The sequence below is a fragment of the Bufo bufo genome, chromosome 3, assembly GCF_905171765.1.
Source record: "Bufo bufo chromosome 3, aBufBuf1.1, whole genome shotgun sequence".
Taxonomy (NCBI): domain Eukaryota; kingdom Metazoa; phylum Chordata; class Amphibia; order Anura; family Bufonidae; genus Bufo; species Bufo bufo.
Genome location: NC_053391.1, coordinates 172,727,588 through 172,744,195, shown reverse-complemented (window position 1 = coordinate 172,744,195; position 16,608 = coordinate 172,727,588). Strand labels below are relative to the sequence as shown.

The 16,608-nt window shown below is 38.8% G+C and overlaps 1 protein-coding gene across 1 annotated transcript in view; it reads left to right on the top strand.

Annotated features, from left to right (window-relative positions):
• The window catches only part of ANOS1 (anosmin 1), a 191,825-nt gene extending 182,882 nt beyond the window's left edge, over positions 1 to 8,943 (top strand). The window contains exon 14 of the mRNA XM_040423757.1: positions 6,828 to 8,943. Within this exon, the coding sequence (XP_040279691.1) occupies positions 6,828 to 6,886 (59 nt within the window). The 3' untranslated portion in view covers positions 6,887 to 8,943. The remainder of the gene's footprint in view (positions 1 to 6,827) is intronic.
• The last annotated feature ends 7,665 nt before the right edge of the window (positions 8,944 to 16,608 follow it).

Here is a 16,608-nt window from a genome sequence, read left to right as displayed (position 1 = left end):
TCAGTCTCTAACATCATTCTGGAGGAATTTTATGCACAGCTCTCTTAAGGTCCTGCCAGAACATTTGAATTGGGTTTAGGTCTGGACTTTGGACCATCGCAACACCTCAGTTCTTTTTTAGCCATTCTGTTGTAGATTTGCTAGTATGCTTGGGATCATTGTCCTATACTGCATGTTCTAGGGGTCAACAGAACCCCTGAGGATATCACTAGCAAGCAAAAACCACGCAAACAGATCAGAGAAGACAAAACCAGACTTTATTAAACATGATCAAACACAAAAGAGATAAGTCTGGACAAACAGGCAGGGTAAACAGTGGCAGATAAATAACCACTGGACCAAGTGCACTGGTTTGACTTGGGGCCAAACCCTAGAAGCATTGTCTAAGTTAAGCCCCAATCTTCACAGTAGCTCTGATGGTGGAGATAGACTTTACTGAGGGTTTCTACCTCCTGGGATGGTCCCACAGCACTTGGCTGAAACCTGCAAGATAACCGATTCTGGTGCATAACACCAGTGGTCCAAGCACAGAAACCAAATAGGAACTGTAACCCAAACAATGAGAAACATAGGACACAGTTCAGACATAAGCCATGCTGAAACTCAGACAGACATACACAGATGCCTGGACCCTAAGTGGAACGGATGCATGACGGTCACAGACAGAGCTCCTGCGACATGAGACAGGCAGGTGCCTGGACCGCAAGCGGAACAGAGGCATTGCGGTCACAGACAGAGCAGCTAAGATATGAGATAGGCATATGCCTGGACTCCATGCGGAACAGATGTATGGCAATCACAGAAAATAGCTGCTAAGACATGAGACAGGCAGATGCCTGGACTCCATGTGGGACGGATGCTGGCAATCACAGACAGAGCTGCATACTGTATTTGACGGGTAGCGGCCGGTTCTCCATCTGACCCCATTATAGTCAATGGGACCAGCCTGCATTCCAGTAATATCTGGCAATGCTAGATTCAGAGAGCTCCGGCAGACTGTTCTCTGCTAGGACAGCCTGCTAGAACTACTGCTGGCAGTGTGAATCAGGCCTAATTTTCTTCAATCAACACTAGTCCAATGGGTTTTACAGGTGTAATAGAAAGAGTGCATGACAGAGTACAATTTCAAGATTTTCTTGTCATTTTTAATGAATGGCCTATCCTTAGCGTAGGCTATCAATATATGGTGTCACGACTGTGACTGATCCAGACAGGTCTGGGAGGAGAAGGTCGCAGCGACTTGCTACTCGCGATAGCTTGTGAGTTTGCTCCATGGTTCAGGGTATGTCATCCGGGTTTTGCCTTGTGAACCTTTTTGTCCTGACTGGGAGTTTGTAGGCATCCTTCTCAGGTGAGTCCTGTCTGCCACTCCCAGCTACTATATTAGTTTCAGTTTCACTTGCAGTCATTGCCAGATATAGTCCTTACTTCCAGTTCTATTCTGACCTTTGAAGGAGATCGTTTGATGGTGTTGCTGTGGAGCTCTTGTCCGGCGTGGACTGTCGTGATTGGGATCGCCTTCTCTGCTCGTGACTGGATAAGTCTATCTCTGCTATAGTTTGTTTGTTGCTGTCTTCCCCTGCTGTTCTCCTAGACATGAGTGATGGTGACTAGTGCTCCCATCGGCCTTTCCCCACTCTAGGCTTGTTAGGGTGACTGAGGGTTTAGGCATCCTGCTCGCCACACGGGTTCACACCCCGTCTAGCGTATCAGGGCAGACAGGTGCCAGCTTAGGGTTAGTCAGGAGTGGCCATACTATTCCCATCCGTAGATAAGGGTCCCCCTTCCCCTCCGTCTGGTGCGACACGACTGCTGCTGGGGTAGCGGTCGTGACATATGGTCAGTTGAAGCCCAACCCCCAAGACCAATTCAACCAAATTACCCGAATAATCTTAAAAACCCTGTTTATTAGCTGTTAACTATGATGCCCAGAAGAGCCTCTAGGTGTAACGGCAATGCCTCCATTATGCATTTACATATATTAAAGCATCATTTTCTCAGCAATGCAGGCATATATTAACATGGGACCAACACAGATGCTTTCAGCTGCCAAGCATACAAGCAACAGGTCGGCCAATTTCATAGGTACAAATCCGCTGATAGATGCCCCTTAATTACATTGTATGTTTGGAGTCATTGTCCTCCTGCAGAAAAAGAGCCAATCAGATACCTCCGTGATGGAATTGCATAATGGATAAGCATTGAGAACATTATTAATTCTGACCAAGCTTAGGACCGTAGAAACAGTGCAGCTGATAGAAGACACATCATGCTTGCTTCCCTTCAAAATCGAAAGATGTCTAGTAGTGCCACCATCTCAGAACTGGCAGAAACCAGTGGGATACAGCTACACCAATGTTTGGACAAGTCTGCCCATAAGTGGCTTTCATTGAAAAATTGCAGCCAAAAAGCCATACTTTTGACATGGAAACAAGGCCAAACACTCAACTATGCATGAAAACTAAGAAACTGGGTTGCAGAAAAATGGCAGCAGGTGCCCTGGACTGATTAGTCAAAAATTTTAATATTTGGCTATAGAAGAAGAAAGTTTGTTTGCTAAAAAAAAAGGCTGGAGAGCTGTATAATAATGAGCATCTGCAGGCAACAGTGAGACATGGTGGAGAGTCTTAGTTTAGGGCTGCACTGCAGCACATGGAGTTGAGGATATGTCCAGGATCAGTATTGTCTTCAATGCTAAGAAATATAGACAGATATTTATCCGTCATGCAGTACCATCAGGGAAGAGTCTGAATGGCTCCAAATGTATTTAGCAACAAGACAATGACCTCAGACATACAGCCAATGCAGTTAAGAACTATCTTCAGTGTAAATAAATCAATGAGTCCTGGAAGTGATTGTATGGTTCTCATAGAGCTCTGATATCAACATCATTGAGTCTATAATGAGATTTAAGCAAGCCTACATCCACAATATATGTGAAGTTAGTTCTCCAAGATGTCTGGAATGATGTTCCTGCCAAGGTCCTTCAAAAACATGGTTGGGAAGGCAGAGAGCAGTCAAATAAACACTGATTTGATTTATATTTCTCTTGAGTATTCAATTTGCATTTTGTTAATTGATAAAAATAAACTATTAACACTTCTATTTTTGAAAGCATCCTTACTTTGCAATATTTTTTCCATGCCTGCCTAAAACTTTTGCACATTACTTTATAACAATCTGTGTTGTATATCAACTATCTAATTGAAAGGGGAGCCTCATGCATATGTCTTTTAAGCATTGTGTAAATTAATCTTCTTTAAGTCCTCACAAATTCTAGTACCTGATCTTCTCTACACTAAATTATTTTTAATAACCTTAGTTGACCCACCATTAAATGAGGACTATCTTTTCTAAAATGATTTTATTTTCAAACACAAGCTTTGGTGATCTTTGGGTGTTTGGATAATTGACTCTCATAAAAGTTGACAGAACTATGTATGTTTTAGTCAAGCATGGTGCTCCAGATCAGCTATGTACCTATGTACAGACAAGCTCCTAGCATACTGTTATATAGTATGTTCATGATTAAGGGAGATGACAAGATTTTTGCAGGCTTAACCACTTTCAACTTTTTGTTGATGACAGTTTGGACATTGATAACATTTGTATCTTGCTATGTCATGATTCATTTTGGCAGCAACATGGGGTTGTATGATTTGTTTCATATATTGGATCATGCCCTGTTTTTTTTACATGCTTTTCACTACTGAATTCATGATTAATTTAAACAAGAAAAAAAGAGGCTGATGGAAAAAAAAAATCAGGGAGGTTTTCCAGAAACATTTCAAAGCATACTCTTTGGAATGTTAAAACACAAAACAGTTATGAGATGAAAAACAATTAGGATGGTGATGAGAACACGTACCATTATCATACACAGCTGCACAGAAAGCCAGTGTAATTGGCAATTACGCCCAAAACTGTGTTTGTTGTTACATTCTTCCTTCAGTTTACATTCTTTGCAGTGTAAAGACTGCATTGTGCACCCAACCAAGAATGATTGATTCTAAATTCACCTTTAATCTCACCTATTTGGATCTGCCTGCTGGCATTTGGTTTTGCTTTTCTTTGAATGGAATGCCATTTGCTTTTTCCTCTAGCAGGTGGAAAGTCATTTTAAAATAGCATTTTAAAAGTGATCTAAGGAATATTTCTACTAACTTTATTTATAAGTAGTAAATGTGTATACATTTAGTATTTAGGGGGGGAATAAAAAAAAGGAGTAACATGTTATTATTTTGGATTATTTGCTGACAGTTGCCAGATTCACAACTGTTTTACATTTAAGAGGATCTTTAGAGTTCTGAAGCCCCTCACTTTGGGGTATAGTAATAGTTGTCAATTTTAGGGTTGTCCCAAAAATTTGTACTATTATAGGGTAACACTTGTTTATATAAACTGCTTAAAAGTTTATGCCAGTATGGGTTTGGAGACCCTCACTGATCATTGGAAGAAATAGTCAGAAATACTAGGCTGAGCACTATACCCCTTTGAAAGCTCACTTGAGTAGGACAGTTGACAGGATATAGAAAATGCATACCTAATATACACATAATCTTGCCTCCTAGAGTAAAGGTAGAGGCTTCTTAGGGGCACAGTGCTCAGATGAGTATTTCTGCCTCTTAGTTTTAGTGCTCAGTGGGATATCCGAACCTTGACCTTGGCTGATATAAGCTTCTTATATTGTATGTCTCTATAACATGTCATAGGTTAATTGAAACTGTAGGTACACTTTAACTTTCATAGTACAATACATAGTACAATGTCAAAGAATATTTCATATGATTTTTTATAATGGGTTAAAGGGCTTCTGTCACCCCACTAAAGTGATTTTTTTTTTTGGGGCTAGTTAAATTAGTTATATAGCGATATATGAAAATATAATTGTGTTACTTACATTGATCCAGCAGTTTATTAAAAAAACAAAGTTTTATCATAGGGCGGCTACTTGCTGGTAGCTGCTGCAGAAATCCGCCCCCTCCTCTTGTTGATTGACAGGGCCAGCCGGGATCTCCTCCTCCGGCCAGCCCTGTCGGCCGCCCTACTTGCTGGTAGAGACCGAATTTGCATATGATAAAACTTCGTTTTTTGAATAAACTGCTGGATCAATATTAGTAACACAATTATATTTTCATATATCGCTATATAACTAATTTAACTAGCCCCAAAAAAAATAATCACTTTAGTGGGGTGACAGAAGCCCTTTAAATATATCAAATGATCCTTATTTTGATCTATTGTGTCTATCTATGACATTTGCATCTGAAATATTTGTCAGCTTATAAAAGGTTCCTAATTATGTTTGCTGCTTTGCTAGAAAATTTATATTATTGTTTATGTTGTGCCTGTGTTGTGTATAGGTTGTATTTCATTATTTACTCCTTGGACTAGAATATGCCCTGTTTTTGGTTGATCACCTGCAAATTTATTGGACTTGTTATAAGGTTAAACAGTGCTAAATAACACTTACAGTAAAGGCCTTTTTCTATCTCAAAAATTGATGGCATATCCACAAGATTAACCAAAAAATGTCTAAAAGATATGACCTGCACCTATGTCTAAATCAAGCCCCCTAACTGTCTGGATATAGTGATTAGAGACGTTCACAACTACATTAACAGGCAAGTGGGATGTTTCCATAGTTGACGAGTTACAGAAATAGTGTCACTAGTTGTCTTCAGTTGTCTATGAGCCATATAAATATTGTAGCACAGCCTACTCTGCTGATTCCACAACTCTGACCACAATAGGAATACCCCTTTAAAAACAAAATTAAATCAGGGGCATTTCCCAGTTTCCAAATTGAACCAATCATTTTTCTAATACAGGTTGTACAATGAAGAAGATTGGTTGTAGTTGGCATCACTATTTTAATTTGCTATTTTAAAAAATAATTTCATGCTTTGTTTTATGTTTAAGATCATGTTTTAAAAGTAATTTCATTTTTCATGCTGTAGTGTATGAGTTTCCAAGAACAGAGAACAATTTCAAACAGCGTTTTGCTGCAAAAGGTAGTTTGATGCCTATATTCAGCATATATAACTACAGTAATGCCAACGTACTAATGTGCGCAACGACATCATTTAAACTGTACTTTTGGTACCTTTATCGCCCTTTCCGATCCCCCAGAAAAATAGCATTGATAGATGTGCAAATAAGGAACTAAGTGCCCGGCAAGGCATTTTCAGTCTTCCAAGGAGCCAAAGCCTGACACAGTACATACTGTGAGCATCAGTCTTACAGTGTATGGCGCATGTGCCACACCACTGAGGTCTTCAGTGCATGAGATTTGGATGTAGTGGCTAAACTACAGGTACATCACACGCAGGGGGAAGGGGATCAATGCTGTGACTGGCAGAGGGGACAGTCTTGAGAGCACAAGGCTGAGGAACTGGGACTGAGGGAAGATGAGGGCTTGAGCTCTTTGTAATATTGAAAATGCTCACCTGGGCACTTGGTGCTTTATTTGTATTTTCATCAAAGTCCCTTTTTGGGGATTGGAAACAGAAATAAAAGCAGCTAAGGTATGGTTTAAACTTAAATTAAGCTTTAGTAGACACCACTAATACTTTAGCATTAGTTATATATGCTAAATAAAGGGGACAGACTCAATCTTTTAATTCCATCAGAGTTTCATGATCTTGATAGTACAATGGTAGTCAATATCCTCTATTTCTTTGGGTCCTTCCTCAGGCTATGCTACGTGGTAGAAGGAATATGTGGCAATTTACACAGGCACTTACAAAACTGGAAACACTAAAAGATAGAATATTGGAAGTAAAAACTGCAGTTCATAAGCTTACAATTATTGCTTTGTGTTTTAGGGCCTCATATGAAGCAACACCATCCTCATCATTACAAACCATCTCCAGAAAAATTTTGAAGTTTTGTATCCAGAAGTATGTGAGCGGAATTTTGCATGATAACCAACGTACTCTTGGAAGGACAATGCAGAATTTTAAATGGAGCTTTCACAATTTCATGAAAACAGGAAGCTATGTCTGCTTCGTATTGTCCTGGATATTCAATGTGTCTTCTTCTCAAGTCCCAATATGCATTGTGTAGCATATATTGAAGGATAGATTTTCAGCTTGTGTTGTTTTATTGTATTTCACATAGATTGGAAAGTGTTTTATATGGCACTTCTGTTTTTTACGGTATGTGTATCATTTATTCCATGTAGTTATTGATTCTGTGAATATTATATATTGTAAATACAGCATAATATAGATGCTTAAATAATTATTAAGGAATAGGGGGAGACCAGTTTAGAAAAAATGGAAGCCACAAGATATGCAAACAATGTAAAACTTAGCATTGCAGAATGCTGGTCCAATGGACTAACTGGGCAGAACCTGTATGACAGTAAATAGATTGTTTAGCCATATATAACTACTATTTTACACAAAGGTGTTGAAACCAAGGATTTAGTTCACCTCAAAATTACCAACTTGATATACAGAAAATATTTAATTTATTAGCTACCTATCAGCTAAATTCATGTGCTTGTATGTTGCTTACATATCTTGTGATGTTCATGATATGCAGCAGCTTTGTTATTATCATTGGCAGCCATACTAAAAATGAAGATATACCATATTTATTGTTTTTATCTAATTTTATTTTTATTAAGTTACATCTCTGGGTTTCAAGGCAATGTCTTCCAGTGTTTATGTATGTTAATGTATAATGATACCTATAGCCATATCTGGAAAGTCTTCAAACATATTTTGAAAAATAATTTTAGTAGCTTGAAATGTGTTATATTTAATCATTGTTACTATTTATAGGAATCAGCTTGAAAATTCTTTTAGCCTAGCTTATATTTGTTTATTTTACATCACATGTGCATTGTCTTGATCATAAAAACTAGTACTCTTATTATTTGTATTCTGTATGTATGTAATATATGGAATTTAAGACAATTTCACAAAAGTCGATAAATATACAGATATGAATCCAAGTATTTATAATGTTTTTTTTTTACCAGTATTTAGACCACTTTGTCAAATTAAAACAGGAGTTCAGATTTTTTTTTATAGTTTAACTTGCTTAGAAATTATTTTACGCTATCATGGAAGTGGTTACAAAATACATGAATGTTTAAAAATTGGATTATGTCTGGGAAATGAATAGTAATCATAGTAATATTACAATAACATACAATTGAAATAACATTACTGCCCTCGTACAAATGGTACTGTGTAAAAGCTTACACCGAATATTTTCTGAAAATAAGATCACAACAACCAAATAACTAACATTAGACGTTGACTGAAACTCAAGCATCCAAATAGCAACCAACAAAACAGCACAATACAACCAAATCTACACACAAATGGCTACTAGCTAACACTATTCTCTGAATCATATACACAAAAATGTTTAAACAGACTAAAAAGCAATGGACATACCAATGCTATGCACCTGATCATGCACCCAAATCAATCAAAATAGATGCGAGCACACATGCAGGCTAACACAAATAAACCCACAAATACATGCATCATGCATATCAACAAAAGTCAGAAATGTTCATACCAATAATACATTATTTGTACCTATTGATAAATTCAGTCACATAATTAATAAATCTATAAAGAAATACACAATACATATTTTTTAAGCCACTGTATTACTTTTAAATCAATGCTGAGAAATGAAAGCAAAAAATGCAATTATATCAAGCAATGCTCCGATCTTTTTATATTTTTGCTACATTTTTGTTTTGTTATATACTTTTCTTAGTTATATCATTTTTAAAACAATGAAACATGTAATTATCTGCATATCACTCCATATCTCATAATAAGTAAATAAATCAAGATTGGTGCTGCTTAATGCATATTTTTTGCCCATAAGACGCACTTTCCCCCCAAAAAAAGTAGGGGGAAAATGCCCCTGCATTTTATGGGCCGAATGCTTCCCTTCTACATCGCAGTCTGCGATGCTACAGCATCGCAGATTGCGATGTATGAGCCGGGAGAGAGGAGGGGCTGGAGTCCGGAACTAGGGGCGGGGCCCGGTGCAGTCACTGTACTCTTACATCGGGCCCCGCCGCTCACCGCAGTATTTATAAACATTAATCCTTATCCTGTTAACAAGTTTAACTAATGCTGCGCTTAATGTTTTTAAATACTGCGGTGAGCAGAGGGCCGGTGTATTAGGGGACACTGTTATGAGGGGGATCTGTGGATGACATATAGCAGTGTCATCCACCGATCCCCCCATAACAGTGCCACCCACAGATCCCCCACCCCATAAAAATGCCATACACAGATCCTCCACCCCATAACAATGACATCCACAGATCCCCCACCCCATAGCAGTACCATCCACAGATGCCCCATAACAGTGCCATCCACAGATGCCCCATAACAGTGCCATCCACAGATGCCCCATAACAGTGCCATCCACAGATCCCCCATAACAGTGCCATCCACAGATCCCCCATAACAGTGCCATCCACAGATCCCCCATAACAGTGCCATCCACAGATCCCCCATAACAGTGCCATCCACAGATCCCCCACATGACAGTGCGTCATCCACAGATCCCCCATAATAGTGTCATGCACAGACCACCATTAATTCAAAACCCACCAGAAGCACACCTTTTGGTTAAAAATATTTTTTTTTTATTATTTTCCTCCTCAAAAACCTAGGTGTATTTTATAGGGCAAAAATTTGGTAATAACTCCCACTAAATATAATTTACTGTTTTTAGTGAAAGGATGTTCTTAATTGTTAGAATCTTGTTAGATTGTTAGATCACCATGACTATTTCCTTAAATAGGTTATAACTATTTTGCCAAAATTGAAAGGTGCAGCCTTGATGCAAAATAAAATTACTGTGGGTCCTTGTAGTAGTGACGTCAGCCAAAGTGGTGATGTCACATTGTGTGAGAAACTCAGCCAATCAAATGACAAACTGCCAAAAACTGACAGAGGGGTGAGAATTTCACTGAGAAGAACATTTGTATGTCGCTTTGTCTTTGCCTATTTAGAGACACTTTTCTGCTCTATACAAATGGGATAACTTTTATGGACATAAAGTATTTATACCAGTCTTAAAAACCCATTAACACAATGTGATATAACGGTACTGTTAATAGCAAACAGGTAGGGGTAAGCAGAAGGAGGGGCCTCCCCCTGCCCTCCTATCAGAAACTCTCAAGATGAATTTACAGGCTCTGATTGGTTGCTATGACAGCCTGGGGCAAGAGCTGACAGGCAGCTTGTGAAAATCCCCTAGATTGCAATAGTATTTTATTGCCGTCAATAGTACAAGCTATCAGAAGATTGCATGTACTAGTCCACTAAGGAAAAAAAGGTTTTTAAAATACAGGAACGCAATTATTAAAGATTCAAGTTACTTTTACATATGAAAATAAACAATAAAATATAAAGATATTAAAGGTAAGTAAAGAAAAAGATATTTGGTATCACTGTCCAAAAATGTCCAAACTATAATATAACAATATTTATTGTGCAAGGTGAACCCAGTAACAGAAATGCCAATTTGCTATTTTTTTTGTAAAATTGCTACAAAATTTTTTAAGAAATACAAAATCCTAGATCCAAAGTCACTTCGCTCAAAACTTTGATTTAATGCTGTACGAAGATATGTCTCCATACAGCATTAAAATGTATGGCCTCCGACTAGGCGATTATAGTTATTCTCGAAGAGAATAGTGTATGAGAAGAGATAGTTAGTTATTCTCGCGAGACTTCGGTGAATATATTTGATATTTGATTTTGAACCTGAAACACTATTTTAAAATTTGGATCCAAACTTGGCTCAGTTCAGAGGTACCAGTCAGAACCAAAGCCGAGTTCGGTCCCAAGTTTCCAATTTTTTTTTCTGTTTAAAAATCAAATACTGAACTCACTTCGCCTCGTCGGAGGCCATGCAGATCTCCGTACAGCAGTAAACCAAAGTTTTGAATGAAGCGACTTCGAGTTCTTTTTAATTTCACTTCACAACAAATTTTTTCCCACTTTCCAATGCAAGCTATGGTAAATTAAAAATACAACTTGTCCTGCAATAAATAGGTCCTTATATGGCTATGTGAAAGGAAAATCAAAAAAGTTATGGCTCTTAGAAGGGAATACAAAACCACAAAAATGAAAGTTTGCTGTGTCTTTAAGTGTTTAAAATATTTGTAGTGAGCAACGCTGAATGAGAGCTGCAATTGTTGAGGATTATAATCCCTAAAAACACATTCTGTATTGGGGAATGCAATCATCACTAATCTGGTACATCAGATATCTAATATCAGACCTTTATTGTGTGTATTAAATTGAATAAATCCATGTGCAAAGCATTTGTATCTAATTCAGTATTGGCATTTGCAACAAGTTTACACGTTTGGCAAATAATTGGGAATTTTCTTCCAGCAGCTGAATACTAGCCATCTAAGCACTGTTCCTTTATGTTCTATTTTATTTTCCTATCACCATACTGCCATACAGATGTAACCTTATGCATAAAGAAGGAGCTCTGTAGTAATTGCCCAGATGTGAATAAAATGATGCACGTCGCAATATGACTATTTTATTTAACATTATAAATGTATACATGCGGATGCTACTTATTGTGTTTTCTACGTGTTGTGCATGTCAATCTGTAAGTCTTCAGTTGTAGGCATGATTCATTGAAGCACATTAAATGTTTCCTGACTATATCTGCATACAATCGCTAATCATTAAATAGATTCACCTGCACAATAACCTTTTCTGTATCTATATCTGTTTGAACATAGAAAAAATATTCTCTACTGGCAAGCATGGCTAATGTCACAGCCTTCACATATTTATTTATATATGTTAGAGAAAAAAAATTGTTTTGTTCCACTCGTAAAGTTTATGAAATTAAAGAAAACAAGTGTAAAGATGATTTTGTAAAGAAATTTGTAAATGTAAATAGTATCCTATGTTGCCAATATCAATGTTAGAATTTGTACATAATGTTTATGAAATAAACTATCCCTAAATGTAAAAAAAAAGTATTTTTACTATACTTTGTAATATTTTATTGTTTTTAGTGTTTGTCTTTTTAAACTGGCTTAGACTAACCTGATACATATACATTCACCCGATTTTTATCTTTATTTTTCTGTGATTTTTGTTTGGTTTGTAGTGTACATTTGAAGGACTGGCACCTTCAGGTGTGAATGTGCTTCTATTTTATCTGCAGAACAGCATTTTTGTGCACTTTTGCCCCACCTATCCCACAGGTGACCTTGATTAGGTGGTACATATCGCTGTGCGTGCTCCTCCTCTCATTGGTTGCTTGGTGCATATGGAGGTAACTAGGAGCAACGCAATATAAGTGCAGGGTTTGCTCTCCTGAATGTAGATGCCTACTGCATAGGTAGGTTTAGAGTAGGACCTGCCTGACTAAGACCACCTTAGCGCGGGCACAGATGTGTTTTGATCACAATATATGTTGGCTGAGAGTCTCAGATTTTATCATTCTAGAGCAAGGGCTTAGTCCATATATAATGTTTGCATCTATTGTGTTAGTGCATTATTTTATGTATTTTTTTTTACTCGATACATATACAGCCACTCTCTTTAGCTGTATAATGCGAACTGCAAAAAGCTATTCTTTATAGCAGTCTTAAATGGAATGTTTTATCAAACTTGCTGTTCTGTAGAGATCACTTTTCAGCAGTCATCTCATTATCATCTTTAGTGAAGAACAAAGTATTGCAAAATTCGATTCAGCTGCTTTGCCGAATGAAAAAAAAATTGCTTTGCGACAAATTTCTTTGCCACGAAGCACATTTCTTTGTAAGTAGTGGGTGAAATGACAGGGAGCAGCGATTGCACCACCCCCTTCATTGTATCCCTCAGATGTTACATTCATAGCTAATCGCGGCATCTGACATTGATATTACAAATTTAAAAAATCATACTTATCTCATCCATTTGATCACAAAGAGCCAGCCACCACCATCTTGATTAAAGATCTACTGTGAAATCTCGTGTGGCCAGTGATAACGTCATCACGTCAGCCGACATGGTGATATCATACATCACCACGCACAGGATTTAATGGGAGATCCTTAATCAAGACGGCGGTGGTCAGCTCTATGCGCTCAAACGGATGAGGTAAGTATCATTTTTTTTTTGGTGGTATGTTGGCTTCTTCTAGTCACTGTATAGCACTATATGCTAAGGTAAGGAGTAGTGATGAGCGGCAGGGGCAATATTCGAATTCGCGATATTTCGCTAATATTTGGGCGCATATTCGCCATATATTCGAGAATTCGCGAATTCATGATCTCCAGGCATTATTTTCTTGATTGCGAAAATTCACATAAAATTCCCCTAAAATATTCGCATGAACTGGTATTTAAAAAAAAAACTAATATTCGCGATTACGAATATATTTTGCGATATTCTAAATATTCGCGAATTCTCGAAGTGCCGATATTCGCGATTAAAATTCGCAATTCGAATATTCGTGATCAACACTAGTAAGGAGAAGGCAGAAGCAATAGTAAACAACTGCTGTCTTCTCCTACGGGGCTGGTGACCAATGACACCAAAGGTCCCAACCTGATTCTGCCAAATTGGAGGAGCATGAGCTTTAGCAGGATCTTTGGAGCCTGGCTGTCACTGCATCATCCATGAATGGCACTCCTGATCAAAGACCAGCACCATTTGCAGTACATGTATGACACTTGGTTTGGTTAACATGATGCTGATCAGACTGCCTGTTTAACATGACAGGTTCCCTTTTATCCACTAGTGCACCAGTGGCCTTCAACCTTCTAAATAATTGAGTAGACCTCTCAGGTTCCTGAATTCATACACAGCAATTCAAAAGCCACCACATTCAATGATAATGGGGGATAGTTATCGAATCTGGTGCAAAGGAAAATTAACTTAGTTGTCCATAGCCACCAATTAGATCCCATATTTTCTACTTCAGAGCACCTCTGGAAAATCAATCTGATTTGTTGCTATGGGCAACTAAGCCAGTTTTGATAAATCACTCCCAATGTGTGGTGCTTCTGTGGTAAATCTGCTTATGAAATTGAAAGCACAAGGTTTAGAAGCTGTGAAGTCAATGAGCCTAGAAACAAGCTGCTGCCACTTAAGTTTTGCAATTGTTTTCTATTTATTTAAATGAAAGTTTTTAAATAAAACTGATATACAAAGAAAAACATATTTTTATACATTTTATTGCATTATTACCCTATTAGATAATGCACACATTACTCAGCCAGACTGATAAATGGTACATTCTTTACTAAACTTATGCTACAAAGTGCTCAGAAAATAGTTTCTGACAGTCAAAATAGATAGTGGAACATACACTGCTCAAAAAAATAAAGGGAACACTTAAACAACACAATGTAAAGTCAATCACACTTCTGTGAAATCAAACTGTTCACTTAGTAAGCAACACTGAGTGACAATCAATTTCACATGCTGTTGTGCAAATGGGATAGACAACAGGTGGAAATTATAGGCAATTAGCAAGACACCCCAAAAAAAGGAGTGGTTCTGCAGGTGGTGACCACAGACCAGTTCTCAGTTCCTATGCTTCCTGGCTGATGTTTTGGTCACTTTTGAATGCTGGCGGTGCTTTCACTCTAATGGTAGCATGAGACGGAGTCTACAACCCACACAAGTGGCTCAGGTAGTGCAGCTTATCCAGGATGGCACATCAATGCGAGCTGTGGCAAGAAGGTTTGCTGTGTCTGTCAGCGTAGTGTCCAGAGCATGGAGGCGCTACCAGGAGACAGGCCAGTACATCAGGAGACGTGGAGGAGGCCGTAGGAGGGCAACAACCCAGCAGCAGGACCGCTACCTCCGCCTTTGTGCAAGGAGGAACAGTAGGAGCACAGCCAGAGCCCTGCAAAATGACCTCTAGCAGGCCACAAATGTGCATGTGTCTGCTCAAACGGTCAGAAACAGACTCCATGAGGGTGATATGAGGGCCCGACGTCCACAGGTGGGGGTTGTGCTTACAGCCCAACACCGTGCAGGACGTTTGGCATTTGCCAGAGAACACCAAGATTGGCAAATTCGCCACTGGCGCCCTGTGCTCTTCACAGATGAAAGCAGGTTCACACTGAGCACATGTGACAGACGTGACAGAGTCTGGAGACGCTGTGGAGAACGTTCTGCTGCATGCAACATCCTCCAGCATGACCGGTTTGGCATTGGGTCAGTAATGGTGTGGGGTGGCATTTCTTTGGAGGGCCGCACAGCCCTCCATGTGCTCGCCAGAGGTAGCCTGACTGCCATTAGGTACCGAGATGAGATCCTCATACCCCTTGTGAGACCATATGCTGGTGCGGTTGGCCCTGGGTTCCTCCTAATGCAAGACAATGCTAGACCTCATGTGGCTGGAGTATGTCAGCAGTTCCTGCAAGACATAGGCATTGATGCTATGGACTGGCCTGCCCGTTCCCCAGACCTGAATCCAATTGAGCACATCTGGGACATCATGTCTCGCTCTATCCACCAACGTCACGTTGCACCACAGACTGTCCAGGAGTTGGCAGATGCTTTAGTCCAGGTCTGGGAGGAGATCCCTCAGGAGACCGTCCGCCACCTCATCAGGAGCATGCACAGGCGTTGTAGGGAGGTCATACAGGCAATGTGGAGGCCACACACTACTGAGCATCATTTTGACTTGTTTTAAGGACATTACATCAAAGTTGGATCAGCCTGTAGTGTGTTTTTCCACTTTAATTTTGAGTGTGACTCCAAATCCAGACCTCCATGGGTTGAAAAATTTGATTTCCATTTTTAAATTTTTGTGTGATTTTGTTGTCAGCACATTCAACTATGTAAAGAACAAAGTATTTCAGAAGAATATTTAATTAATTCAGATCTAGGATGTGTTATTTTTGTGTTCCCTTTATTTTTTTGAGCAGTGTATATCAAATTTGTTATGCCAGTTTTTTGGCATAAAAATTTCACAAGTGCTGCTGCACATGAGTTTTTTCACAAAATTTAGCAATTTTTGGTGGCTGCGCCTTTCTATGCCACTTTCAGAAGTGTCAGGATTTCAGAGTAGATCACTTTTAAGTCACATTTGCACTTTTAAGAGACACTTTTTAAAAAGTCTGAAAGTCACAACCAATTGCAAATCCAAACCAGGTATTCCCCCTGAGTAAACTTTCATTGAAATAGGTGCAACAACATTGCACTTGCATCAAAAGCCATTGGCCATGTTCATTAATCTTGCACACAAACATATTTTCATTCCGTGTTCGTTCCGTTTTTTGGGGGGGATTGTATACGGAACCATTCATTTCAATGGGTCCGCAAAAAAACACGTAAGGTACTTAGTGTGCATTCCGTTTCCATATTTCCGTTCCGCAAAAAAATAGAACATGTCCTATTATTTTCCGCATTACAGACAAGGATAGGACTGTTCTATGAAGGGCCAGCTGTTCCGTACAGCAAAATACGGAATGCACACGGATATCAGACGTATTTTTTGTGGGTCCGTTTTTTGTGGACTGCAAAATACATACGATCGTGTGCAAGAGGCCTTAGGGCTCGTTCACACGACCGTATGTCTTTTTCAGTGTTTTGCGGGCCGTTTTTCACGGATCCGTTTTTCCGTTTT